Here is a 27,864-nt window from a genome sequence, read left to right as displayed (position 1 = left end):
TGAGACATAAAGTACAAATGTTTAACAGGAAGGGTGATTAGCCATTGGAAGAACTACAAAGGGCAGTGGTGGATTCTCCATCCCTTCATGTTTTCAGATACAGACTGGAAGCCTTTGTGGAAAACAGAGAAAAAAGAACAGGTTAAACAATATTTAGGTAAGTTAAATGTATTCAAGTTGGGAGGGCCTGGAATTCATCTTAGGGTTCTTAAGGAAGTAGCTGAAGCCATTGCAGAACAATTAGCAATTATCTTTCAGAACTCATGGAGGATGGGTGGGGCCCCAGAGAACTGGAGAAGGGCAACATAGCATGTGTCTTTAACAAAGGGAACAAAGAGGAGCTGGGGAATTATAGACCAGTCAGCCTAACTTTGATACCTGGAAAAATACTGGAACAAATGATGAAACAAACCATGTCTGAGCACCTAGAGGATAATAATATAAGGAAAAGCCAGCATGGATTGGTCAAGAACAAAGCATGCAACCAACCTATTTCCTCCTTGGGCAGCAGTACTGGCCTAGTGGATGGCGGGAGCAGAAGACTGGATGTATCTTGATTTTAGGAAGGTTTTGACACCGCCTCACATGACATTCTCATAAGCAAACCAGGGGAAATCTGGTCTAGATGAAAGTACTGCAAGGTGGCTGCACAACTGCGTGAAAGAGCCCATTCGAAGAGTAGCTGTGTGGTTTGCTATCGCACTGGGAGGTGTACCTACTGAAGTTCGGGACGGGCCAGTCCTGGATCCAGTAGTATTCAATATGTCACTAATGACTTGGATAACGGAGTGGAGAGTTTGCTTATACAGTTTGGGGAAGACACCAAGATGGGAAGGGACACGAGCATTTTGCATGACAGGATTAGAATTCAAAACAACCTTGACAGATTGGAGAATTGTTCTGAAATCAACAACATGAAATTCAATAAAGACAAGTGCAAAGTACTTAGGAAGGAAAAATCACAAAAGCACAACAGCAAAACAGGGACTAGCTGGCCAGATGGCAGCGCTGCTGTAAAGAGCTGGGGGTTGTCGTGGATCACAAATTGCATGTGAGTCAACAATGTGATGCACTTGTGAAAAGGCTAATAGCAGTCTGGGGTGTATTAATAGAAGTGTCGCAGGAACTCTCCCGCATGCTGAGCACCGGGGAGGCCCCCAGCTGGAGTACTGTGTCCAGTTCTTGGCACCACACTTCAGGAAAGCTGTAGCTACACTGGAGAGAGTCCAAAGAAGAGTAACAAAAATGATAAAAGGTTTAGAAAAACTAGACCTGTCTGGAAAGGTTAAAAACCTGGGCAGGGCACATGCAGTCCTGAGAAAAGAGCTGATGACAGTCTCCAAATACGGTAGGGCTGTTCTAAAGAGGATCACGATCCATTGTTCTCTGTGTCCACTGAAGGTAGGACAAGAAGTAATGGGCTTAAATCTGTAGCAAGGGCCATGCAGGTGAGCGAGCAGGAAAACTTCCTAACCCGCAGGGTAGTGAAGCTCCGGACCAGGCTTCCACGGAGGCTGTGGGATCCCCGTCATTGGCGGTTATTAAGAGCAGGTTGGACAAACACCTGTCAGGATGGCCTAGGTTTGCGTGGTCCTGCCTCAGCACTAGCGGCTCCACTTCATGGCCTCTCGAGGCCCCTTCCTACCCGGCGTTTCTATGACTTAAGACGCTTCAGCCAAATGCGAGTTATGGGCACAGTAGGCGGCAGCTGGTGCCATGCCACGGCCTGTGAAATACAGGATCCATTTCTCCCTCTGGCCTTAAACGCTATGGATCGCTCTTGAGTTGCCCCCAGCAGCAGCTGGGAGCTGGGCAGGCCTGGCCGGTGCTGCGGGCTCACCTAACCTGGGAGCAGCCCCGCGCAGAGCACGGCACCGTAGCCCAGCCTGCAGGCGAGCGAGGCCCAGATCCTGGCTGAGGAGAGCTTGTGGTCCACAATGCACCTCACCCTGCCTGCAGCTCAGCGTGTGGGCCAGGCCCCTGGCAGCATGCCCCCCGCCCCCATCTGCAGAGCACCCCAACCACTCTCTGCCTTCGTCTCATGCGCAGGGTTTCCTGTGAGCCTGGCTAGGAGCACGGAGAGCAGCTGGGCCCCGGCTGGTCCGTAGGAAGCGGGTTGCTCCAGGCCATTCCCGATGCGGTTTTGCAGCACTCCAGAGGGATGTCCCAGCCGCGCCTCCTCTGCCTCCTGCTGGCACTGCTCTTCTGCTGCCAGGTAAGGGCTTGCCACCCCCGGCCTCGGTCTCGGCTGAGCCCCGCCCGTTTGGTCAGGTTGCTGCTGGACCTGCACTGACCGGGCTGGCTCCGTCAGGCGCAGGCCCGTCCCTGGAGGAAGTCCAGCTCCTTCCTGGGCCGGGGGGAGCGGCTCAGGGCCAGGCCGAGGAGCTGCCGGGGACTCCCTCGTCTCTGGGGCCTGCCCCCTCTGCTCTGTCCCGTGGGTGCTGCTGGCTAGTCGCTGAGGGGCTCCTCTGTAACCCCTGCAGGGCCCATCAGCCCAGATCATGGATTTCCTCTTTGAGAGCTGGAAGGCCTACAGCGAGGAGTGCCAGCAGAACATGAGCCTGCAGCCCCCGCCCACCGGTGAGAGCCGCGCCCCGCCCTGGCCCCCCACGCTCCCCCCACGCTCCCCGGGCCCAGGCATGGCGGTGCAAGGGGCAGCCCATAGCGCAGGGGTCGCCCCGATGAGCCTGCAGCTCAGGGACGGACCGTCTCCCTTGCAGAGGGCCCTCGGTGCAGCGGGCTCAGGAACAGCTGCCTGGGCAGGGGAATGGGTGGCCAGGGGAGAAGGGACCCAGGGCTCCCTGCCACAGCAGGTCTGGTGGGATGGTGCCAGGCCCTTGCTGGGCGCCGCACAGAGCTGGAGAGCTCCCATGCCATGGAGACAAGCAGCCTGCACGAGGAGGGGCCAGTGGGGGGGGGCGATTCCAGGGGCCCACGGGGGGAGCGAGGGGGGGCGATTCCAGGGGCCCGTGGGGGGAGTGAGGGGGGGCGATTCCAGGGGCCCACGGGGGGAGCGAGGGGGGGCGATTCCAGGGGCCTGTGGGGGAGCGAGGGGGGGCGATTCCAGGGGCCCGTGGGGGAGCGAAGGGGGGCGATTCCAGGGGCCCGTGGGGGGAGCGAGGGGGAGCGATTCCAGGGGCCTGTGGGGGAGCGAGGGGGGGTGATTCCAGGGGCCCGTGGGGGGAGCGAGGGGGGGCGATTCCAGGGGCCCGTGGGGGGAGTGAGGGGGGCGATTCCAGGGGCCCACGGGGAGAGCGAGGGGGGGGCGATTCCAGGGGCCTGCAGGGGAGCGAGGGGGGGCGATTCCAGGGGCCCGCGGGGGGGAGGGGGGCGGGCGATTAGGGTCAGTTTTGTAAAGATAGAAATATTGATTCTACCCACTGCTCCCCCAATGGCCCCTCAGCTGCCCCCTCCATTGCCCCCAGAGGCCTGTGGGCCGGGCCGGCCCCCATGGTGGGGGAGCGCATGGCGGGGTGGCAGGGGCACGGTGCCCTGCCCTGCCCTGCCCAGCTCAGGGCCGCTCTTCCCCCCGCAGAGCTGGTCTGTAACCGAACCTTCGACAAGTTCTCGTGCTGGCCCGACACGCCGCCCAACGCCACCGCCAACGTCTCCTGCCCCTGGTTCCTGCCATGGCACAGGAAAGGTGCGTGGCCTGGGCTGGCAGCGCCATGGTGTGCTGCGGGGACACCCCACGCAGGGGGGGAGCTCCCTGGGGCTCCAGGAGCTCCGAGCAGCCGGGGTGGAGGATGGAGACTCAGCGGCCTGCGCTGCCAGGATCCACGGGAGGCCGGCGCTGAGGAGGGCAGGGGATGAGTGTGGGGAGGGGAGCCGGGATACTCTCTGCCTTCCCTCCCGACCCTCAGCCTCCCCGCCTGTCTAAGGGGGCGCGTGGCCTGCACCCCTGCGCAGGGCAGGGCAGGGTCCGTTGGCTCTGGGGCCGGGAGGCCAGTCGCGGTCCCCGGCACTGCCAGCAGCCGGCGGCACAAGGCCCAGCCAGGCGGCAACCAGGGGGGGCTGGCAGGGATGGGGCGCCAGGGCGCGGTGAGGAGTGCAGGGGGTGCAGGGTGTTCCCTGGGGAACGGAGGGGAGGAGCGCTGGGGCTGGCCTGGGCAGACCGGGGGGCTGGCAAGGAGAGCCCAGGAGGCCTGGTGGGGAGCTGGGGGTCCCTGGCCAGCTGATTCCCTTGTCCCCGTCTCCTCCCCGCAGTGAAACACAGATACGTCTTCAAGAAATGCGGGCCAGACGGGACGTGGGTGAAGCGCGCCAACGGGCAGCCCTGGCGGGACAGCACGCAGTGTGAGATGGACGCGGAGGACCTTGAAGCCCAGGTCAGCGTGGGGCAGGCGTAGGGCTGGGCCGAGCCTTCCAGCAGCGATCTCAGCCTCGCCCCACAGCCCCCCCCCTCGCCTGCGGGAGCCTGATACGGACAGACGGACGGCCCAGCCCTGCTCAGCAGCTCTCTCCCTCTCTTTCCAGGATAAATTTGCCAAAACCTACGGCAGCTTTAAGATCATGTACACAGTGGGCTACTCGGTGTCGCTGGGCACCTTGCTCCTCGCCCTGGCCATCCTGCTGGGCTTCAGGTACTGGGCCGGGGGGAGGATGCCAGCCCAGGGGCAGCGAGGGAGGGGCTGGGGGGGTGGGAGCCAGGGCGGCGGTAGCTGGGCCTGTTGGAGCCAGGGCTGGGCAGTGGTGGGCACAGGCTGGGCACGGTCCCTGCTGGGCACTGACTGGGGGCTCCTTCTTTCGCAGCAAACTGCACTGCATGCGGAATTACATCCACATGAACCTCTTCGCGTCCTTCGTCCTGAAGGGCGTCTCGGTGCTGGTGATCGACGCCCTGCTGAAGACCCGCTACAACGAGAAGATCGACGCCTACAATGTGGGCATCTGGCTCAGCGACGAGGTGAGCCCCCCGGGAGCCGGGCTGGGAGTGCCCCTCGGGGTCCAGTGCCCTACTGAGCCTTCCCCTCCCCCAGGCTGCGACAGGCTGCCGAGCGGCCACCGTCTTCATGCAATACGGCATCGTGGCCAACTACTGCTGGCTGCTGGTGGAGGGCATCTACCTGCACAATCTGCTGGTGCTCGCCGTCTTCTCCGAGCGGAGCTACTTCACCCTCTACCTGGGCATCGGCTGGGGTGAGCGCCTGGGCACAGGCCATGCTCTGGTGAAGCTGGTGGGGTGGGCGCAGCGGCTGCCGGGCCGGGGCAGGGGTGAGGCTGGCGTGGTGGGCGTGGCCTCATGTGTGTCTCTGCTTTCCCGGAGGCTGGTGTGGCTGACCTGCTCCTGTCTCCTCTTCATCCACAGGGGCCCCCATCCTGTTCCTCATCCCCTGGGTGGCTGTGAAATTTCTATATGAAAACATTCAGTGAGTACAGGCACCCAAAGCACGTGTGCAAAGCGTGGGAGTGTGCGGCATGGGCATGTCGGAGGTGGGCACCTGCAGTGCATGCGTGAAGGTGGTGTGCGAGGTTTGGGCACACACAGGCTGCGCGTGTGAGGCGATGCCTGGGGAGTGTGTTTGTGAGTGAGCGGCAATTTCCAGCTGGCTGAGCTGCTGCTGAGAGCAGGATCTGGCCTGGCCTGGGTCACACGTCCTTGTCCCGTGTCAATTAAACCCCCCGTCAGGAGCCTTGTTCCATATCGTGCAAAGGCTGGGCTGAGCCTCCTGACAGGGCCCGTGGGACATAGACACAAAAGTGCCGCGTCCCTCTGTCACATACAACCCCCACTTGCCCCCCCCGCTCTCTCCTCCCAGGTGCTGGAGCACCAACAACAACATGGGCTTCTGGTGGATCCTCCGCTTCCCTGTGTTCCTGGCCATCCTGGTAAGCCCCACCCCACCTTCGCTTGCTCTGCCCTTCCCCGGGCACGGGCACAGGCACCCTCCCCTCCACGCTCACCCTCCCCTTCCACCTCCCTGCCTCCCCGCCCTGCCCCACCCCCGACACACATACTTGCCCTCTCTCGCCTGCCCCAGCTGCTCACAGATCGTGACTCCTCCATGTTCGCTCTTCCTTTGCCTCCTGCGCTCAGAGCTCTTGGGTTGCAGTTGGGGCATGTTTTCCAGCTTCTCTCCACAGCCACGGGGCCTAGACAGGTCCTGTCTTTTTAATCAGAGCAAATCTCCCACAATCACATGACTCCAGGAGCTGGGGCTTTAAGTAAAACCCCAAATATTGTGTGAGTTGGTGACACGGGGCTGCCCAGGGCTGAAGAGACTCCCCAGGGACAGGGCTGGACACGGTCATCTCCTCCCAGTCTTAATTCTTGGGGGCTGGGCCCACCAGGATCCCTGGCCGGGGGCGGGACCTTCCAGTCCAGGGACCCCATCCCCATCTCCCTCTCAGGCTCCTTCTCCCTCTTTCAGATCAATTTCTTCATTTTCATCCGCATCATCCAGATCCTGGTCTCCAAGCTCCGTGCCCACCAGATGCGCTACACCGACTACAAGTTCCGGTGCGTGCCAGCTGCCCGGGGCCTCGCCACTCCCTGGGCCACACCGTGGAGAGGCTGCTGCACCACGTGCTCTGGGCACCATGCCCTCTGTGTGTGCGTGTCCGGGGGTCTGTGCCCCTGGGAACCTCTGCCTGCCCTGTGCCTGTCTAACCATGCAGCCCTGGTGTCTGCAGTGTTGGGGGGAGGAGAACGGGGCTGGGGCTGGGTGTGGGGAGCAGCTCCATGGCTGGCTCTGATTGGTCAGTCTCCCTGGCAGGCTGGCGAAGTCCACGCTGACGCTGATCCCGCTCCTGGGCATCCACGAGGTGGTCTTCGCCTTCGTCACAGATGAGCATGCCCAGGGCACCCTGCGCTATGTCAAGCTCTTCTTCGACCTCTTCCTGAGCTCCTTCCAGGTGAGCCCTGAGCCTGGCACCTGGGGGCAGCCTCTGGGCATCGGTCTCTGGGGTCTCCCTGGGGGAGAGGGGCCCCCTCCCCTGGCAGTGGCATACACAGCTGGGGGGGGGGGGCAAGGGACGCTGCCCCCTCTCATGCCGTCTCTTCTTGATGCCCTAGGGGATGCTGGTGGCCATTCTCTACTGCTTTGTCAACAAGGAGGTGAGTGTGAGCACCCCGAGCCAGCTCCGGGGGGTGGGGGGAACATTTCCTGCCCGCGTCTGCCCCGAGCTCCCCTCCCTCATCTGCAGCGCGGCCTAGGCCCGGGGGGCAGGACTCTGCTGCCCTGTGCCATCGGGGCCCCAGCGGACGCCCAGTCCTGCAGCGAGGCGCTGCCTGGCAATTGCCATGGCGCTGCCCTGCTCACCCGGCTGGGCTGTCTGCAGGTGCAGGCGGAGCTGCTGAAGAAGTGGCAGCGCTGGAAGCTGGGGAAGGACCTGGAGGAGGAGTACAAGCACACGTACAGCCAGACCCCCAATGCCCGCAACGGGGGCAACGGTGCCTGGGAGAGGCACAAGCTGGCGCGCAGCCCCCTCACTGGGCTGGGGCAGAGCCAGCCCACGGTGCACAGCAGCACCCGCTACCTGGAGAGAACAGGCTGCAGCACGAGTGAGACCCTGGCGCTCAGCGAGCGGCACCACTGCGGCGAGAGCAACTTCTGAGCCTGCCCCCCGCCCTGCCCCGCAGCCAGCGCCCGCGAGGGGCTGAGGGCTCAGGCGTCGGCCTTGGAGGCCATGAAGCAGGAGCCTGTGCCTTTCAGCCCAAGCCTCCCTGCCGCCCTTCCCGGGGCGTCTGGGGCTTGGTGCACGCACCGGAGGTGCAGGTGCGGATTTGAGGGCCTGACGCCAGGGCGATGAGGATGGTGGGTGCACTGCTGCCGTGGCCATGCTTCAGGGGCACCCGCTGGGTGTGCACGTGATGGGGTCTGTGTACAAGTGTCTGACTGCGCCCCAGGGCGAGCCACGTGCAGGGCAGCGTGCCCCGGGCCTGCCTGGCGGCTGGAGGGAGCCTGTGGGGGGGGGATCTGGGGACAGGATGGGGACAGTGCCCGCTGGAGCACAGGGGAGGTGTCTGCCTCCCGCCTTGTGTGGAGCTGCCCCCTGCATTTGCTCCTGCTGCCTGCAGGCCGGCCCCGCTTCCCAGGTTAATCTCTCCCTGCAGTAACTGTATAAATAGGCCTGGGCTCCACAGAGCGGTGCTGTCTGCATCCGTCCGCGGGGCAGCGGTAAACGCTGTGTGCGTCTCATGGTCTGACGCCTCCTGACCTGGAACTGGAGGGGAGCGGAGCGGAAAAGGCAGCCCCTCCTTGTGCTTCATGGCCCAGGCATGGGGCTAGGCCCTTGCAAGGAGGTGGGTCAGGGAGACGGCTCTGCGCTGGGGCAGAGCCAGCCAAGGCTGGGCGGCCACAGGCTCTAGCTGGAGCTGCTGGAGGCTGGCTTGGGACTGCAGGCCACTCTCCCGCCCGGCCCAGTCCAGTAGCTCCTGGGCTCCGTGGTGCCTGGCGGCAGCAGTCTGACGTGAGGCCCTGGCTAATGTGTGCTCAGGCGGGAATTGCAGAGGCCGCAGCATGTAGGCTTCCACGGCAGTTTTGCCGGCTGGAGCCCCGCCATGTGCAGGGTGGGTTGTGGGCAGCCCGGGGCTGAGAGCAGGAGCAGACACTGCAGCCCTGTGGGGCTGGGACACCGGAACACAGGGGCAGATGGGCCTCAGAGAGAGCCCCGCACCCTGGAGCCCGAGGTCTGTCTCAGCCCATGGGGGCTAGAGAGCCAGCTGCCCTGGAGCTGTGCCCACGGCTCTGACCCCTGCCACGGGCTGAGCAGGCCCCTGCAGTGTTTGAGGGGCTGTGGCCCAAGCAGGGCGGGGGGCAGGCCCTCACTAGGCTTCTCCACCTGCCGCTCTGAGCAGTGACGCCTGCCTCAGCCAGTGAGCTGAGCGGGGCTGCAGGCCCCTCGCGCTCTGCACGCCTGGCCCCATCCTCGCCTGGGAGGCTGCCAAGGTGTGGACAGTGCTGCTCCCGTCCCGGCTCCCAGGCCAAGCTGCGGGCTCAGTCTCACTCCCACGCAGCCCTCCCCCCATCCAGACTGGGCCTGGCAGCGAGGGCATCCCCCACCCCGGGAGCCCTTTCCAGCCCCTGTGCGGGCTGAGTCTCCCCAGGCTGCCACACGGTGCGTGATGCTAAACTGCCCTGCCGGGCTGGCTTGCCTGGCCACGAGCAGTGACTCTGGAGCCTGTGTGGCTGCGAGCCCCATGCGGGGCATCCCATGCCGGGCCAGGGAGCCGAGCACCGGGTCCCAGAGGGAGGACAGCAGGGCAGGAGCACAGATGGGACGTGGAGGGGCTAGTCCAGCTGCTGCCAATACACGGAGCGAAGCACGAGCTAGAGCATCTGCCCAGGGCACCTGCCAGAAACCTGCGGCTGCAGCGCCAGCCGCCGCCCAAGAGGTGACACCCCCACCCCGCAGGCTCGGCTCCCTGGTCGGCTTTGGCCAGGGCCTAAAAACCAGCCGCTGGTGCTTGGCTTGGAGTCGTGCAGGCTCAGCAACAGAGCGGCCATGCTGCCCCCCCAGGCCCCTCAGCTAGGCCCCTGTGCACAGCCACATGCCTTCACACAGGCTTGGCTCCCCCCAGTGCCCCCCCTCTCCTTCCCCCACACACCGAAGGTGCTTTTGCCCCTCATGTGAGCAATAAGCCAGTGCGAGTGGAGGCTTTAGGACAAGAACAAGGGCCTTGTGTGAGGGATTAGCCCGGCACGCGTGCAGCCACGGCCCATGTGCACACGCCTGGCCAGGTGACAGTGTCAGGACGCCTGGGTTCTGGGCACAGCTCTGTACAGGAGCTTGCCCAGGGCTACAGGCCAGGCCCGGGGGCTGTGGGGCCCAGGGGCAGATGGGGGGCCTGCACAGGGTTACTGGTTACAGGCCAGGCATGGGCGCTCGGGGCCATGCTCACCTTCTCAGCTGTGGCGTGGCACAATTCCTGATGCATTTAAGGAGCATTTCCTGCCTCAGAGGGGCCCTAATCTCCTGTGCAGGGAGGGAGCCAAGCCTGCAGCTGGACTTACTGGTTTGCACTACCACAGTGCCCGTAACTCTCCCTCCAGCGCCGCCTGCCCCACCTTGGCCTGGCACCACAGGGCTAGGGAAGGCGCCCCTGGCACGCAGCCATCCGCCCAGCCCCACCGTGTGCCCTTCCCGGCCCAAGTGCCACAGCAGCCGTGGCCCACACGTGCACGGCTACGCCTGCCCCTGCAGCTGGGGGGCTGACGGGACAGCGCGTGCTTAGCATGTGGGAACCAGCCCCCGCGTGACCATAAACTTGCCCCAGTGCTCAGTGCAGAGCGCCAGGCCAGACGTGCTGGGTACCTCGTCTCCAGCCTCATGCCACGGCACAGCCCCACTGCCCCAGCCGCCCCATGGCCTTAGCACCAGCCTCAGTACGACCCAGCACGCCCCTGCCTTGTGCCTAGACCCCCCGCCTGCGTGACACCCTGCCCTACCCCGCCGCCCCCCCAATGCAGCCCCTGCCTCTCAGGGGGCTGGGCGTGACCCTGACTCACCCCAACCTGCACCTGCCACAGACCCCAGGCGCCCTGTCTAGCCCCCTCCCCCAGGCAGCACCTCACCGCGCCACGTGGGCCGTGCCCGCACCGAGGCCATTTGCCAACGCTAGGGACAGGCCAGGCCCAGCTCACTGTGCCACTCCCCGGGCCCAGGAGCGTGGGGCAGTGGGGGAGGGGATTGGACGCAGGGATGGGGGTGGGGAGGGCATGTAGGGCGCTCAGGGCAGGGCATGGTGCAGGAGCTTGTGCCCTGTGGGGCAGCGTGAGGGGGTGGGGGTGTTCCCGCTAATCAAGTCAGTCCCCGGGGGGGCAGCATGCCCCTGTCGGCACCGGGCCAGGATGTGACGCTCACCGTCAGAGGCAGCCTGGGCCCAGCTGGGCGTGCGGCGGGGTTGGGTGGGGTAATTGCCACACGGGGCAGCGCTGGGGCCGGCCTGCAGCCCCCTGGCTTGGGATGGCTGCGCCCGGGCTGAGCGGGTGCTGGCCATGGGCTCAGCCTCCCTCCCAGGCCAGGAGCCCTGCTGACGGGGTGGAGGAGAACGCGCAGATCAGGGCCCCGCCCCCCCCCCGGACCCCAAGGGCCCGGGCGGGGGGGGGGGGGGGGGGGGGATCGCTGGGCCGTTAGCTGCCACAGCATCGCATCCAGGCAGTGGGTGCCGCGTGGCGGCCCTGCCCCAGAGAGCAGGTCGCTCACAGCCCCTGCCGGCGTGGGGAGCAGGGCGTGAGCACGCACCGGGCTGGCGGCCGGACAGATGGACACGCTGTGTCTCTTCCCCCCCGTCCCCGTGCTGCATGGGGGCCAGGCGACGGCTGGAGCTGCCCGCCCTGGCCAGCTGCTGACATCACGGGGCCCCGTGACGCACTAACCAGGCTAATTGAAGCACATTGCTGGCGCAGGCGGCACTTTCCAGGAAGGTAAATACAGCCCCGGGGAGGCACCAGGCCGCGCGTGTGTGTTGCCACGGAGACACCCCTGCCGCCATCACCATGGCACACAGTGTGCTGGAGCTCCAGCGCCATGCACCCAGCCGGGGCCAGGCTGGGGGGCAAGGAGAGAGCGGCTCAGGCGCTGCTCCCAAGGTGCCTGCCTTGCCCCAGGCTAGGGCCGGGTTGTAGGGGCCCAGCCGTGGGCCATGGGGCTCCAGGCAGGGCAGGACGGCTGCAGCCATTGCCTGCGGCAGTGGGGAGCCCAGCCTAGATGGAGCCTAGCACGGCAAAGCCGGTGGCAGGGCCCTGGCCCAGCTGGGTGGCAGAGCTGCAATCCCAGTGGGGCAGGCCCTGTGCCTGTGGAAATGCCCAGGCCTCCCTCCCAGCCAGCAGACCTGCACTCAGGGAGCGACTCCCTGCATGGGGGGGCCTGTCCCCAGCAAGGGGGCGGCGGGACTGGCACAAAGCCAGTGCCCTGCTGTTGGGCTGCTCTCCCCCCCCCCCCCCCACACACACACACACACACACACACACACACACACAGCTGCTCATTCAGCCAGTGGTGCCGGAGTGGACTGAAGCTCACGGCCCACCCCAAGCAGGAGGCGACACAGCCGGGGACCTGGGCGTCAGGGCAGGCGCCATGGCCGTGAGCAGCCGCTGTAGGAAGCCGTGTCTCAGCTGCTCTGGAGCACTGAGCGGAGCTGGCAGCATCCGTCACAGGCCAGCAAGCACGGCCCGGGGCGCCCCGGCTCATGGGGAGGGGGGGGGGGGGCTGCTATTTACACAGCAGCTTGGTGCTGGGGTCAAAGAGCAGCCCTCACACAGCCCGGCTCCTACCCCCAGCACCTACGCAGCACAGGCAGGGCTCCGGATCTGCGCAGGGTGCTGCGTGGCACTGGCCAGGTCCAGCTCCCTGGGGATGCGAGAAAGGGCAGGGACATTAGATGCTCCAGGACAGCCCCTGCCCACCCGCCCTCGGCGCCACCCGCTCGCGCCAGGGCAGTGCTTGCTATGGGGTACACGCCCATCAGCAAGGGCTGCACCCCCTGCCAGCACAGCCTGGGCTGGGCAGAACACCGGCTGCAGACAGCTCATCGAGGCCGCTCTTGCACAGGGGCTGCTCGGCTGCTGCCCAGGTGAACGCCTGCGGGCAAGGGCCATGGCTCCCGGGTGCCCGTGCAGCGCCCAGCACAGCCGGCCCTGGGTACCGCCACAACCAACAGTTGTGCTGAACAACCATGCCTCAGGACCCAGGGCTAGCACCTGCGTGTCTCTCTCTCTCTCTCTCTCTCTCACACACACACACACACACACACACACCCCCCCCCCTACCCCCCCCCCCCCCCATGCCCAGGCAGGAGCCTGACACCTATCGCTGTACCCAGAGTGCCACCTTCTGGACAGGACCGGGGACGGAGCAGCTGGCGGAAATGCCGCCACAGGCCCACCCCACAATCACATGTACCCATCAGCCACCCTGGGGACAAGAAGGGTGTAACGCAGGTTACCGGGGCCCTCACAGCCAGGAGCTCAGTGCAGGGCACCCGCAGGAGCCTGCTGAAACAGAACCAGCCTTCTGTCTGGGGTCCAGCAACCATGCCGTGCACCGCAGAACGTGCAGCCCTGCTCCTGCCCGGCTAACATGGCGCGAGAACACCACAGCCCCACCACTCACCGGGACGGGACTGACCTGCTGGGACAAAGCGGAGATGTGCTTAATGTTGTCTTGGAATACTGTGCACGTGCCTCAGTTTCCCCTGTGTTACTCGTGTTTTGGTGCTGGGCCCAGGGTGCGTGACCATTGCAGAGCTCACTGGAGGGCAGGTGGCCCGTCCTCTAGCTGCACGGACAGACAATGGCCAGGACCTCGCCTTGGGCCAACCGGCAGCGACAGAGTGCGGCAGGACGAAACAAGCAGAGGTGACCATTTTGCCTGGGAAAGCGAGACAAGCCTGGGGAGGGAGGGGGGGGTCTGAGACTGGTGGTGGGAAGAGCCAGTGCCCGGTGGGGGATCCCCAGGGGCAGAGCCCAGCTGGTCATTGCTGTAACGGTCTGATTGAGCTGCTAACAAAGTCTATGCTGCGCTGTGTTCCTGGGCGCTAATAAACTCTGCTGAGCTCCACGCTGCTCAACCTGTGAATTGCTTCTGACTGCACCGAGGCCACCATTTTGTGATACTTTTGTAAAGTTGCTTGGGACATGGCAGCGACCTAGCGTGCCTGGCTTTGCAAGGCAGGGTGGCGGGGTGCCCAGCACTGTGCCATGCAGACCTGTTTGTGAAGACGCTAAGGGGACATTCAGAAATGCCCCTGCTCTCAGGGGTGTGAAAGAGAAAAAGTTCCCGTACGTGGTGCCTCGTCTGTCTCTTTCTGTTGGGCTAGGGGAGGTGACGCACTGACGTCCATGTGGGTGGGTCCGTGCATAAACTCTCTGGCTGTGGGTTTGCAGAGGTGGGAGGGAGGCTGGACTCAGAGGGGGACGTTGCAGCATGTAGCCCTGCGGGACCCGGCCAGGCAGTGTCTGGCTGGATTTTGGCGACGCTGTGAAGTGCGATGCTTATGAACAGTGGGAGTGGGGCCGGCTCCAAGGACATTGCTGTTTACAAGAGGGCATTGGTGAGAGCCGCTGAGTGGGTTGAGGGTCCAAGTGTAAAGTGACGCAGTAGGGGAATAATCCTGCCATGCTAAGTATAGTTTAAATGGCAGCGAAGCAGGGGAGGAAAAGGAGCCGGGTGTATTAACAGGCACATTTACAGCTTTGCTCCAGCAGCGGCTCACGGATGCTGGTTCACAGGAGCCCCAGGGCACTGTGCTACTAGCACTTTATGCCTGGGGACCACAGGTCTGGAGTGCAGGGCCCCATCACAGCCCCCATAGTTGAAGCAGGATCCAGGTAAACTGGGGGGAGGGTAGGACAGCTGGGGCCCCAGGCTGGAGCCGAGTGAGGGCAGGAGAGGATCTCTTTGGAAAGAGGCTGGAGAGGGGACGTGGCTGATGCACCAAGGGATGCTCGTGTTGAGGCGGACACGGGTTTAACAGGGAGGCCAGGGTGCAGAGTGAACAGCCAGGCCATGGCTTTGCTTTCATGGCTCAGCCAGAACCCTGCAGGACCAGCCCATGCCACATGTTGGACCTTCCGTGGGGGGACAAACATTTTGAGGCCAAAGCCTCTGTTCTGAGCCTTGTAGAATGCAAACACCATTGGCAGCAAGACGTGGCCCATGCTGCTGAGCCTCACACAGCCTGCAGCCACGGAGCCAGAACTAGCATCTCCAACGTGCAGGAGAGCCAAGCATGTCCCTGCCACTGCCCGAGTGGTGTTGAATCCAGCCTGGTGCCCCAGGCACTGCCTGTCACATGCCCTCTCCACTCGGAGACCCTCTGCACAACCCCAGGAAGGACACGGGGAGGCAGGACGTGCCCTTTGTGTTCACACCATGCATGCAAACAAGCAGGGAGTTCAGTGCCCAAACCAGCCAGCTTGGGGCGGTAGAGAAAAGGGCCAGGAGTGGGACAGAGGAGGTGAACGTGAGCAAATCGCTGTGATCACGCAGCTGGGCTCAGCAGGCCCCTGAGAAGGCTTCAGCCAAGCTAGAGCCCGGCAGCCAGGGAGCAGCGAGAGGGACCAATGGAGGGACAGCTCAGAAGGTCTCACCTCAGGGTGCAGAGCCTGCAAAGCACATAACAGCATGTCCCAGCAACGCCTGGCCAGGTGAGTGTGAGCGACTCTAGGGAGGGGCCCATCTAGCCACCCCATCAGGAAGTGGGGTGTCTGCAACTCAGCTGGACATCAGGGCTATCTAGAGTCACCCCTCTGGGAAAAGTGGGTGCAAGTCCTTATGGGTTGACTGCACCCCAAGAATGGAGCAGGCCAGCAGCCCACAAACCCAGCCCTGCTCTGGCCATGGGAAAGCAGAATGGCTCCCATGGCCACTCTGGGGTGCGCAGCAGCTTGGTTCCGCAGGGAGCTCTGCAGTGGTAGCCGCTGTCACCAGGAGCAGGGGGGGCTTTGCCCGAAGAGCATTGCAGTGAAAGCGGCGTCAGAGGTGACAGCACCGAAGTATAATCCCTGCTCGTGGCATGAGAATACTGCTCCCCCCAAGCCAGTCTCCTCCTCTGGCCTACTTCTGGGGTGGCAGCTTCATGAGCTGGGCCTGGGCAGCGAAAAGTAAAGGCCAGATGCCAGGCACAGCAGCTCCAGTTGCACCCCCCACTTAACAGCACGTCCTAGGGACACACCCATTGTGCTGCCCACCTGCAGGGCAGGGACAGGAGGAAATGGCCACCCTTTGAAAGGTCACCAGGTCCAGCCCCCTGCAAGCCTCTTTCAGGACTACACTACATGTCGTGTTAGAAAGTTTCCCCTAATATCTCACCTAAATCTGCCTTGCTGCATCGTGTCCTGGTCAGTGGACATGGAGAACAACTGCCCAGTCCTCTTAGAACAGCCCTTCCTGTACCTGAAGAATGTTATCAGCTCCACCTCAGACTAAACATGCCCCTTTGTTTAACCTCTCCTCGAAGGTTGGTTTATCACCGTGTTTGCTCTCCTCTGCACTCTCTCCAGCTCGCCCAGTTTTCCAAAGTGTGGTGCTCAGAACTGGACACAGCACTCCAGCTGGGGCTGCCCCAGTGCTGAGGACAGTGGGACAATTACTTCCATGTCTTACCTAGGACAAATCTGTTAACACAGCCCAGACTATCAGCCTTTTTTGCAACAGCAACACATTGCTAGCTCATATTCAATTTGTGATCCTCTGTAACTCCCGATCCTTTCCAGCAGCCCTACCACCTAGCCCGTCATTCCACATTTTGTAGCTGTGCGTTTGATCGTCCTTCCTGCGTGTAACACTTTACATTGGTCTATATTGAATTTCATCTTGTTGATTTCAGATCAATTCTCTAATTTGTCACGGTCATTTTGAATTCTAATCCTGTCCTCCAAAGCGCTTGCATCACTCCCAGCTTGGTGTCATCTGCAAGCGTACTCTCTACTCCATTATCCAAATCATAAATGAAATATTGAATAATGCCAGACCCCAGACTGACCCCTGCGGGGCACCCCTAGATACGCCCTCCAGACTGACAGTAAACCACTGATAAAGACTACGGTCTTTCAACCAGTTCTGCACCCACCCTATAGTAATTTCATTTAGACCACATTTCCCTAGTCTGCTTATGAGAATGTCATGTGGGACTGCATCTAAAGCCTTAACAAAATCAAGATATATCACATCTGCTGCTTCCCCATTATGCCCATGGCAAGTAACCCGGTTAACGAAGGAAATGAGGTTGATTTTGGCATGATTTGTTCCTGACAGAACCATGCTGGCTATTCCTTATAATCCTATTATCCTCTAGGTGCTTACAACCTGATTGTTTAATCATTTGTTCCAGGATTGAAGTTAGGCTGACTGATCTGTAATTCCCTGGGTCCTCTTTATTCCCTTTGTTAAAGACATAGACTATGTTTGCCCTTCTCCATTCCTCTGAGCCCTCACCCATCTCTCAGGAGTTCTCAAAGATAATATCTAACGATTCCAAGACTGCTTCAGCTAATTCCTTAAGTACCCTAGGATGAGTTTCATCAAGGCCTGCCAACTTGACTGCATCTAACTTGTCTAAATGCTCCGTATCCCTGTTCTTTCCCTGTTTTGGCTTGCATTCCTTCCTCCTCCTTGTGATATTAATTATGTCAAGTACCTTTCTGGTGAAGACTAAAGCAAGTAGGAGTTAAACAGCTCAGCCTTCTTGATTTCATACGACTCTCTTTCCTTCCCCACTAAGTAGAGGACCGATGCTCGCCTTTCCTTCTCTTGCTCCTAATGTATTTAAAGAGCCTCTTATTGCCTTTTATGTCCTTGTAGATAAATCTTATTTTGTGCCTTACCCTTCCTGACGTCCCTACATGCTTGTGCTGCTCTGCTGTACTCCTCCTTTGTAAACTGTCCATGGTTCCACTGTCTGTAGGATTTCTTTTAGATTTTCAGGTCACTAAAGAGCTCCGGATGGAGCCTTATTGGCCTTGTACCATTATCCCTGTCTCTCCTCCGCACTGGGATAGTTTGCAGTTGTGCTTTTAATATTCTCTCCTTGAGAAATTGCCAGCTCCCCTGAACAACTTTATCTCTTGGATTTTCTTCCCATGAGACTTTACCTACCAATTCTCTGAGTTTGTTAAAATCTGCTCTTTTGAAGTTAATTGTCCTTATTCTGCTGCTCTGACGTCTTCCTTTCCTTAGAACCATGACATCTATCACTAATGATCACTTCACCCAAACTGCCTCCCCCTTCAGTCACAACCACTTCCAACCTGCTGCTCAGGATCAAGTCTAAAATGGCTGGTTACTTCCTCCACTTTCTGGAACAAAAAGTTGTACCCAACACATTGCAAGAACTTATTGGAAATATTGTGTTCTGCCATATTGCTTAATTGAAGTCCCCCATTACTGCCAGCTCTTGTGCTGTGGATATTTCTCTTATTTGTTCTGCAGATGCCTCGTCTACTTCCTCTTCCTGATTTGGTGTGCTATTGTAGACCCCTATTCTTCCTCTTTTATACCTTTACTGAAAGACTTTCAACTGGTCTGCCTCTCACCTCCTTCTGGACCTCAGAAGCGTATATGTTCTTGCTATATAATACACCACCTCCTCCCTTTTTATCCTGCCTGTCTTTCCTGAACAAGCTGCATCCCTCTCTACCAATATTCCAGTCATGAGATTTATCCCACCACCAAGTCTCTGTGACGTCAGTTGAGTCACAATTTAGCTTATGTGCTGATACTTTCAGTTCTTCCTATTTATTCCTCATACTTTAATTTTGGACAGCTTTAGGTTCATGTTAACACTTTTGACTTTTTGGGCCCATTTATTCCATCTTAATTAATACAGCCCCGCCCCGCCCTGCGTTGCTCTATGCAACTGGCGCAAAAGCCGCAGTCTTGACTGTGGATCACTACCTGCTGCAGCAAAGAGGGGCTGCATTTGCTAAACTCTGCATGATCACGCAAAACATTGAAACGGAAGAGGGAGTGACGGCTGATGTTTCAAAGGGACGGACTGACAGCATTGAGGCTGTCCACGGCCTCCCCTTGCATCAGCTTTCACCCCTGCGTCTGGGCTGGCTAGAGCTGCCAAAAGACCTGCAGTGGCTGAAGCTGCACCCACTTCTACCCCAGAGACCTGGCTCCTGACTCTCCTTCCAGAACTGCAGCCTGGTAACAGGTAATGGAGAAACTGTACACATCAGAACTGGGAAAACTAGGAAGAGTCACAGGAAAAGCATCTGAGTGCGCAAGAGCTGTAGTGTGCCTGGCTAAGCCTCTGACCGAGCTGTGTACAGCTACGACTGACTGGGGCATGGATGCAGCTTGACGCTGGAGAGCAACTGAATATGGACTCTGCAGCGGGAGAAGGGAGTGCGCGTGCCAGGTATCTGGGCTCACCTTCGTCCTCAGCTGGGCTTCCATGGCAGAGTTCAGCCTGTCTCCACAGAACCGCCACCAGCAATGCAATGCCCATCCCGCCATTCCCTCCGAGGCAGGGTGGCCTCTCAGCCATTCTCCAGCTCTCCATGCCTGGACAGCAGACCAGTGGCTGACCAGTGGGGGGTAAACCAGTGCTGTATCCAGAGCAGCCTGTGCAGATTGGCAGCCTGGACGCAATGGACAGATGTGCAGAGAGACAAGCTCAAAAGGACTAAGCAGCTTTTATTTACAACACTCCTCAAATGACAGACAACGTGAAAGAACAACATGGGTCATTGACTTGACAACGAAGGGAAGGTAACAGTGACCACAAATCCTGCCTGCACTGCTCTCAGCCCTGCAGGGCTTGGCTGCCAAAGTCTGCCGCCGGCTGTGCTGGGCAGAGCACTTGGCAGCTCCCCTCTCTGCGAGCTGGGGCAGAGGGGCTGCTCCTGCAGCACAGCAGGGACAGGATGCTGGTCTCTGGGGCCACAACGTACCTGCAGTGTTGGTGACAGCTGCTCGACTGGCTGGGGCTGTGCTTCACGGGGCACAGTGATGGCGGAACCGCTCACCCCCGCTCAGAGTGGGGCCATGCTGAGACCCCCCAGCCTTGTCAGGTACTCGGGGCCCAAGAGGGCCATCTCCCAAAGTGCTTTCCAGAGCGCTGGGGTGGGGAAAGGGCATTCAGTCATGGTACTGCAGCCAGCAGCCTCCTGGAAACTGCCCTGGCAAAGGGATGTCTTTAGGAAGTGAGCTGGGCTCCCAAGGGGCTGGCGTAACTACCTTCCCTCTGGGCCCACCCCCTGAACAAGCCTCTCCAGGAAGGAAGGCCCAGACGGCTGGAGGGAGGGGGACAGACAGGGTGCAGGACGGCTGGGAAATCCCTCTAGTACTAAAGTCAGGAGATGTCGCCCAGGCAAGGACACAGACTTCCCTCAGCCACAGCCAAGCCTCCCTCAGCAAGTGCTACCCTGCCCCACTCTTCTTGCCTGGAAGGAGATGCCAGGGCACCTGGCAGAGAGCAGAGAAGGGTCCAGGGCTCCAGCTCTAAGCACATCTTGGACTCTGGGGCTCAAGTGCCAAGTTTGCACCCCTCCTAGCCTCAGCTAGGAAAGGCCTGACAGGGAGCAGCTCTGCCTCCAGAGCTGTGGGACCTGCCCCAGACCAGTTATGGGGAAAAGAGACAGTCAGCTTTTTAATATGGACTTAACATACTGGAGTCCCACAATCCAGGAAGCTATTAGCAACCAAGTGTTAGGGGCTCAGCAGTTAACTAACACCCCCACCCCCAACCAAGAAGCAAGGGGAGGGTGAAGGGTAACCTGGCCACCAGCAAGGCTGTGGGGAATGTCTCCAAGCCCTCTGGCACTGAGTCTGGCTCCCTGCCCATCTTTCAGCATGGGGCACAAAGCAGGGACCAATAATGCATGCTCCTCCTCCAGCCACTGAATGCACCCCATCTTCTCCTGTCAGCCAGTCCCCAGCAAAAGCTGGGGGAAGGGGTGAGCTAGGTTTGGCCTCTACTGGCCCCAATGCAGCCACTCAGATCTGCCCTCCCTGGCACCAGCCCCAGTGGGCCAGGAACCACACCACCTACATAGCAACCAAGAGAGAAGCACCCGGCTCAGTGAGGGCAGAACGGGGAGGAAGAGTCAGCTGGTTTTGTGGGCCCAGCACACGGTAGAGAAAGGCAGCCCAAGGCAAGGCTACGGGGAAGGGGCAGGAATCCAGTACAACACGCTCTAGGCATCCTCAATGGAGTTCAAACTTGGGCAGCTTCAGAGCCAGCCCCAAAGCCACCCAGCTCTTCCACGGGCAGAACACAGACCAGAGGAGGAAATCAACACAAAATCTTCAAATTACATTTGCTTGAGGACCTCAGGACACCAGCCAATCAGCAGGCAGAACCTGCCTTAGGATTTCTTAGCATCCTGTGTGTTTCTCCTCTTCAGATCGCTCAAGTCAACAGGTTTAAATGCTGTGAGGAGGAAGGGGGAGAGCTCAGGACAGAGTCTGTGCTCAACACTGCCATGAGCACCCTCCACCCGCCACAAGCTGTGCTGCCAGCACCCGCCTCACCAAACACACACCTGCAGGAGTGCAGGCTCAAGAACCACCACAAGTCTCCTCTGTCCCTCCCTACAAAAGACCATTTGTCCCACTGACTTGAAGGCTCCCAGTCTGGTCACACACACACCCCCGTCACCCCCCTGTAGCTGGAAGGGGCAATCAGACCAGTGCATTCAATTGGGGTGAGCCACTGGTGTCCTGAAGGGCTTCCTCCCATCTCAGAAGCTGCTACTCTGCTCCGCTTGCCTCAGCACCTCTTGCCTCACGGACAATCAGCAGTGTTGAGACTTGCTTGCTTGGATGGGCCAAAGACCGCACAGGCAAACTCACCCTTTAGGCTGGGGTTTGGCATCTTCTCCACATATTCTTCCACCAGGCCCCGCTCACTGCCCATCTGGTTGCGAAGGTCTCGCTCCACACACTGCCAGGCTGGGGAAGGAGCACAGTGAGAGAGGGAAAGAAGGGTGCTGCAGGACACACCTAGGGCTCACTCCAGAGGCTCTCCCCCACTCAGCCCAACTTTCAAGAACCCCATTCCCCTGCACACACTAAAGGACTTCATAGTTTCATAGAATTTAATGCCAGAAGAGACCATTAGACCATCTACTCTGAGCTCCTATACGTCATAGGCCATTACACTGAATCCAAACAACGGTGCTAGTCCATTACTCAATGAAAATGGCACAATTGTCAATAAAAACAGAAAGAGAAGATGTGTTCAATAAATATTTCAGCTGCACATGTGAGAAAAAGCCAAATGATGCAGTCCTATCACATGGCGATTACGGTTAAGATTCTGTCATGGCTGTTTTTAGTGAAAGTCGGGGAGAGGCTGCAGGTAATAAACAAAAATTCACAGATGCCACAACCTCTCCCCGACTTTTACTAAAAATACCCGGGGCGGGAGGGGGTCGGACAGAGTTGCTGGGGCTTGCATCTGCTCCAGTGGGCCTGCTGCCAATCAGCTATTCAGCGGCCCTGGGGCCAGACGGCCAATCAGCTACTCAGCAGCTGCTGCTCGCGGCCCAGGGCTGGCCACCGATCAGCTGTTTGGCAGCAGCCCCGGGGCTGACAGCTGCTCCAGCCCTGCCCCAGAAGTCACGGAGATCCCAGAAAGTCACAGAATTCATGACCAAATCGTATCCTTAATGATGATGATGATGAAACACTTCCTATTCCAACTGTAATTCAGATGGATATTAAACAGAAGCTACACTGGACATTTTCAAATCAGCAGGACCAGATAACTTGCATCCAGAAGTTTTAAAAGAGCTGACTGAGGAACTTGCTGTTGCTGCGCTGGTGCGGGCAGCCGTAGCGCTTCCCTGTCTCCTTCTCCTGCAGCTGCTGGTACCGGGGGCCCCAGCTGCTCCTCAGCTCTCTGCCACCCTTCAACTGTTTGCAGCTGCCCAGGCAGGGAGACCTGGCTCCAGGGCTGGCAGAAGAGCAGTGACTGCTGGGGGTGGAGCCCAGGAGCCTGGGTTGGAGTGGGTCAGTCCAGCCACTGTGGGGAGCCCTGGATCCTCCACCTGTCCTGGGTGGCGCACCCCAGAAAACAAGGACACCTTCAGAGCTGGGTGCTCAGCCAATAGCTGCTGCTCTCTCAGCTCTGCCTTCAGAGTGGGCAGCGGCTCTGGGGGGTCTAAAGCAAATTTTGAGGTAGCTAGAGTCGTGTGTCATCGTCTCTCCCCCCACTTCCCCCCAGTGCTACCCCTGTTCCTCAGATTTTTCAACAGCAAAGAATGGCTCAGGTGTGGGAAGCTCCCTCACATCCTCTGTAGCGAAGACTGATGCAAAGAATTCATTTACTTTCTCTTTAATGGCCTTTTCTTCCTTGTGGGCTCCTTTAGCACCACAATCCGCCACTGGCCCCACTGACTGTTTGGCAGGTTTCCTGCTTCTGATGTATTTTAAAAAAACATTGCTGTTACTTTTTGTGTTTTTTGCTAATTGCTCTTCAAATTCTTTTTGTGCCCAATTATACTTTTACACTTGATTTGCCAGCGTTTATGCTCCTTTCTATTTTCTCACTAGGATATGACTTCCAATTTTTAAAGGACTTTCCAATTTTTGTCTCTACCCACCTCTTTTACTCTATTGTTTAGCCACAATGACATTTGTTTGGTCCTCTCACTGGTTTTTTTGGTTTTTTTTTAATTGGGGGTATATATTTTGTTTAAGCCTCCGTTATGGTGTTTTTAAACAATCGCCCTGCAATCTGCAGGCATTTCACCCTGGTGACTGTTCCTTTTAACGTCTGTTTAACTGTCGTCTTCATTATTATGTAGTTCCCCTTTTTGAAGTTAAAAGGTACTGTGGTGGGTTTATTTGTTTGTTGTTGTTTGGTGGGTTTCCCCCTTACAAGGATGTTAAATTTAATTGCATTATAGTCGCTATTACTGAGCAGTTCAGCTATGTTCACCTCTTGCACAAGATCCTGTGTGCCATTTAGGACTAAATCAAGAATTGCTTCTCCCCTTGTAGGTTCCAGGACTGCTCCAAAGAGCAGTCATTAATAGTGTCTAGAAATTTTATCTCTGCATCCCGTCATGAAGTGACATGTATCCAGTCAAGATGGGGATATTTGAAATCAGCCATTCTTATTGGGTTTTCTGTTTTTGTAGCCTCTCTAATCTCCCTAAACATTTCACAATCACCCTAATCAGGAGGTCGCTAGCATATCCTTACTGCTACATTCTTATTATTCAAGCATGGAATTTATATCTATGGTACAGTTTGATTGATTTTAGATTTTTATGATATTTACTATAATACACTATACATCCTCCTGCTTCCTTCCAAATACTGAACAGAAATATCTTTTGAACATTTCTGCAGATCTGTTTACAACTGTATCATCTGTCAGGGGTAGTTCTTGTCCTGAATATGTTTTAAACAGAGACGTTGCTAGGCATAAGCAGACTAAGCAATTGCTTAGGGCCCTGAGCAGCTCACGGGGGCCCCCATTCGCTTTTTTAGTATGTGTTGTGGGGGAGGGATATTTCTGCTTAGGGCCCCCAGTAGGCTAGCACCATTTCTGGTTTTACAAATGCCTTATTTTTAACTCCATTGTCCACTGATACTATACTCATCCCTTTGGCTTCTTACCAATCACCCACATTTTTTAACTTTTAACTTATATAAATTGCCACTTACTTCCATCCTTTATATATTCATTTTTTTATTATTTATTGCCACTTTCACATCTCCTTTTAACCAGACTGGCTTCTTGCCCAGCATAGCCTTTTTCATGTCTGTGGAATCACGGCTTTTGGGGCAACCAATAGGATGTCCTTGAACAAGTCCCAGTTTTCATTAACACTTCATACTTTAAATTTATGGTCCCAGATAGTTATGGCAACAATTGCTTTTAGCTTTGGAAAATGAACCCTTTTTACAGTTCCAGATATAGAGGTTAGTGTTTGGTGCCATGTTCCGTTTGCACGAGGTAAATGTAACCAGATCATGATCACCGGTACCTAGGTGATCCTACTGCTAATTTACAGGTCCCCAAGTAACAATTCTTTGCCCCTCGGGATGAGGCCCAATACTGAGTTACTGCACGCTGTGTCATGAAATTATCATCTCTTCTTTTTAGGAACATGGGCAAGTTTCCAGCCCACCCAAATAAGCCCAGTCCAGCCCTGGCTTCTCAACCCTCATTTCCTCATTGCCCTGCTCCCCAATCCGATGTGGCTCCCTCCACTCTCATAGTGGGATGACACACATGAAAGTGCCTTCACCCTGGGTGTGGTGAGGAGGACAGACTACATGAGGAGGACGGGGAGGGCAGATACCTGCAAGAGCCCTGGGGACCTGGCACATGTCTGCTCTCAATGCTGAGTGCCCCATGCACTGTCACTCATGCTCCCGCTTTAAATGGCACATACTCACTTACAGCCTGGACTGCACCCCACTCCCAAGGCCCCGCCCCAGCAGCTCCCTCAGGTGCACAGTTACATTCAAAGCATTTCTTTGCAAAGCTCAGGGACTGACGCGTCATTTTAGTTTTTAATTGAAGGACTAAATTCTCCAGAAATGGCCAGGGCCAAAGGCAGCCCCAGAGACAGGCCCCACCCACCTGAGAATCCCATTCTGCCAGGCTTTTCCTCCCCTCAATAGTTCCACGGAACCCCCACGGTGACTAGGACTGAGGGGATTCAGCAACACAAAGACTGTCTGGTTCCTGTGCATTCTCAGCACTGTGAGCAGGAATTGCTTCATGCAGTCTGAGGGCATTGCTCTTGGGCAAGGGGATGTTGCTGGAAAGTCCTTCCACAGACACTAGCAGGGGAACTGGTGGGTATCAGAGTCGCACAGCAACGTAGGCTCTCATGTCCCGCAGGAGGGAATGGAAACTCATGGGCCCTGGGCTATCAATGCAGAAAGAACAGCTCAGGAACAAGCGATGGGGTGAGCAAAGCTAGGCTGCTCTCTGACTGCTCTTTGCCAGTTGCTCTGATGATGAGGTACCACGGCAGGAAGTCCTTGTGGAATTCCAAGGCCGAAAAGCAAGCGGCACCAGAGAGGAAGGGAGCCCGGGACAAGAGAAGATTTAAACAAGAAGAAACCATGGCCTGAGGAGTTGTAGACCCCGGATCACTCCGGCCCTACCCAGGAGATGCCCACACACTCACCTTCGTAAATGAAGCGCACATTCTCCTCGTGAGCAGGAGTGAAAATCTCACTGCTGTTGCTTGGGGAGCGAGGGCTGCTGTTCCTCTTGCCATTGTAAACGACCCTGGAGACAGGGGAGCTGAAACCAAACCATAAACCCTGGTGAGAGCCCGTGGGCTGATAGCGAGAAGTGGCAAACCTCTGGACTGAACCTCAGCGAGAGAGTGCAGAAAATCCTGCAGCAAAGGCCCCTGGCACAAGGAGCCGTGCAAGCTGGTATCTCCCGAACCCTGAAACCAGCAGCATCGCCCCAAGCTCTGGAAAAGCAAAGCCATTACTGTTCATGCCCTGCCCAGCCCCACAGTGCTCCCTGCAAAGGGACTCTGTGCCCCCCACCCCTCATCCACAGGATCTCTGCTATGTGTGAAAGTCTCTCACCTGGTCATGGCTGCCTCCTTACTCAGACCCCACTAGGCGTGCCTTTGCCAGCACAGCAGCTTGGCAGATATTAGATGGATGCTGAAACAGAAAGTGAAACAGCTAAGTGAGTGGAAGCCACGGTGTCTCCAGACTGCCAGCACCTTCTCTGTGCAGTCACCCCAAGCTGGGGCTTAATGTGCTCAGAAACTACAGCTAAAAGCATAGCATCAAAGCCAAGAGAAGTCACAGAGAGACCAAGGCAGTGAGCTACTTCACAGTCTGGGGGCTGCACTCTGACCGCAGCAGCTGCAGTGCCCCTCAAGAAGTGAATCAGCAGCAGTTCAGATGGGGTCTTACCACTTTAACCTCACGGTGTGCAGCATAATGCTGGGGGGCTGAATGCCATCCGTGACCAGTGCAATGCCAGGACAGATGGAGCTGTGCAAGCTCCCTCATGTGGCCATCGCGATCTCAGTCGAAAAGTGCTTGTGAGCAGCGTAGCTATTCCCATGCAGCAAAGGGAATCAGCTGTACCCAGACAAGGCATGGTTGCCCCAGTGTAACTGCACCCACAGTAAGGCTTATGCTGGTACAAAGTCTCCCCCTTGAGTGCCAGTTATCCCGGCACAGAGACCGTGTGTGCAGCAGGCCTGGAGGTGCAAAACAGCAGCAACCCTGGTCACTCTGAGGGGCAAGTCGCATCCCAGGAGCTACTCGAGTCTGACAGGGAGAACGAAGACAGGACACGTCAGGCTGAAGAGCTGGATCACCTTCCTGGCCGCAACACCCACCAGGCTGCCGGGGGTGGCAATTGCTTGGGACATTTCAAACTACACTGGCCAGTGCATGAGGAGATGGGGACACAGCAAAACGGCTGGCTGCAGTGGGACTGTGAGAAGGGAGCTGCGAGTGAAGCAGGTTTAGCTGGCATTATTCCCAACGCACATCCGCCAGCCAGGCTCTCCGAGGGGTATTCTGGAGAGCGGCTCTATGACCAGACGGCAGAGGGCTGAGGCAGGGGTGGGGGTAGCGGTGCAGCTCGTCACTAGCCCTGCGACCCCCTCAGCCGCAGCCAAGGAGCTCTGGGCCCTGGGGGGCTATTTTAGGAGTAAAGGGGATTCCTTTTTGCTCATGTGGAGGGGCCCATCAGACCCATTGCCATGGCAACACCCAGGGCAGGGGTCTTGCGGGGACACAATCCCACCAGAGCGGCCGGCTCCGGAGCACTGCAGAGGGGGGGCCCAGCTGCGCCACATGCCGGTGTGTGCCCATCCCCGGGGCAGGCACAAGCGCTCGGCTCGGGCCGGGGCCGCCAGTGCCAGCGGGGCGGGGGGAGGGGGCGGCAGGCACTGGGGGACGGTACCGTGGGGGGGCCGGCGCGGGGGGGCTGTGGGGCGGACTAGCGCTGCCAGGCCTGGGGGGTTACCGCAGGGGCTGGTGCTGCCAGGGCCCCGCCAGGCCGGACGGGCGGCTGTCACTGCCGGGGCAGGGGGCGTATCTTGGGGGGCTGCCCCTGCCAGGCCCGGGGGGTGTCGGGGGGCCGGGGTCCGGGCGGGGCTGTCGCTGCTGCTCCCGGGCCCCGGCCGGGCTCCATCCCGCGGCGCGGCGGTGTCAGTGCCCGGTGTGGGGGGGCGGGGCGGGGCCCGGGGTCTGGGGGCGGGGCGGGGCTCCGGCGGCCGTTCCCATGGTGACGGCGGTGCAGGGTCCCGGCCCGCCCGGCCCCGCTCACCTGGGCCCGGCTCGCTCCCGGCTGCTCTCGCCGCTGCCAGGCCGGGACGGAAGTGACGCATGGGCCGGGCTGCGCAGGCGCCGCGCGGCGGGGGGCGGGGAGGGAGCGCGGCCCCGGCTGAGAGTCCGGCCCCTCCCCCCGCCGGTCCGGTCCGCCCCGCCCCGCCCCCAGCCCAG

The 27,864-nt window shown here is 58.9% G+C and overlaps 2 protein-coding genes across 4 annotated transcripts; one reads left to right on the top strand and one right to left on the bottom strand.

Moving 5' to 3' along the window:
* Nucleotides 1-27,758, bottom strand: MCRIP1 (MAPK regulated corepressor interacting protein 1). 3 transcript variants are annotated; one of them, XM_067547149.1, is made up of 6 exons: nt 27,689-27,758; nt 25,978-26,058; nt 25,560-25,678; nt 21,253-21,351; nt 18,829-19,037; nt 1-112 (listed from the first exon to the last, which is right to left on the bottom strand). In XM_067547149.1, the coding sequence occupies exons 2-6, from the start codon at nt 25,983-25,985 to the stop codon at nt 86-88; spliced, it is 462 nt and encodes a 153-aa protein (XP_067403250.1). In that variant the 5' UTR covers nt 25,986-26,058; nt 27,689-27,758; the 3' UTR covers nt 1-85. The 3 variants fall into 3 exon arrangements, with proteins under 3 accessions (XP_067403250.1, XP_067403251.1, XP_067403252.1); XM_067547150.1 differs by lacking the exon at nt 27,689-27,758 and adding an exon at nt 26,317-26,346; XM_067547151.1 differs by lacking the exons at nt 1-112; nt 18,829-19,037 and adding an exon at nt 19,076-20,830.
* Nucleotides 2,162-7,911, top strand: GCGR (glucagon receptor). Its single transcript, XM_067547148.1, has 13 exons — nt 2,162-2,215; nt 2,484-2,580; nt 3,536-3,643; nt 4,207-4,328; nt 4,477-4,583; nt 4,753-4,906; nt 4,980-5,139; nt 5,309-5,369; nt 5,760-5,829; nt 6,372-6,460; nt 6,717-6,855; nt 7,016-7,057; nt 7,282-7,911. The coding sequence occupies exons 1-13, from the start codon at nt 2,162-2,164 to the stop codon at nt 7,555-7,557; spliced, it is 1,479 nt and encodes a 492-aa protein (XP_067403249.1). The 3' UTR covers nt 7,558-7,911.
* Nucleotides 27,759-27,864: the final 106 nt, after the last annotated feature.

The sequence above is a fragment of the Emydura macquarii genome, unplaced genomic scaffold, assembly GCF_026122565.2.
Source record: "Emydura macquarii macquarii isolate MOO-44397 ecotype Brisbane River unplaced genomic scaffold, CSIRO-AGI_Emac_v2 contig_1230, whole genome shotgun sequence".
Classification (NCBI taxonomy): Eukaryota; Metazoa; Chordata; order Testudines; family Chelidae; genus Emydura; species Emydura macquarii.
This window is presented reverse-complemented; position numbering and strand designations above follow the sequence as displayed.

Bases quoted from the DNA above. Each gene is read 5' to 3' on its own strand.
- GCGR (XM_067547148.1), top strand. From the start codon at position 2,162: ATGTCCCAGCCGCGCCTCCTCTGCCTCCTGCTGGCACTGCTCTTCTGC. The intron at 2,216-2,483 runs GTAAGGGCTTGC...TAACCCCTGCAG, and splicing joins CACTGCTCTTCTGCTGCCAG to GGCCCATCAGCCCAGATCAT. The intron at 6,856-7,015 runs GTGAGCCCTGAG...TTGATGCCCTAG, and splicing joins TCTTCCTGAGCTCCTTCCAG to GGGATGCTGGTGGCCATTCT.
- MCRIP1 (XM_067547149.1), bottom strand. The intron at 21,352-25,559 runs GTGAGTGTGTGG...CTCCTTCCCCAG, and splicing joins TGTGCGCTTCATTTACGAAG to CCTGGCAGTGTGTGGAGCGA. The intron at 19,038-21,252 runs GTGAGTTTGCCT...CATTGCGTCCAG, and splicing joins GCCAAACCCCAGCCTAAAGG to GCTGCCAATCTGCACAGGCT.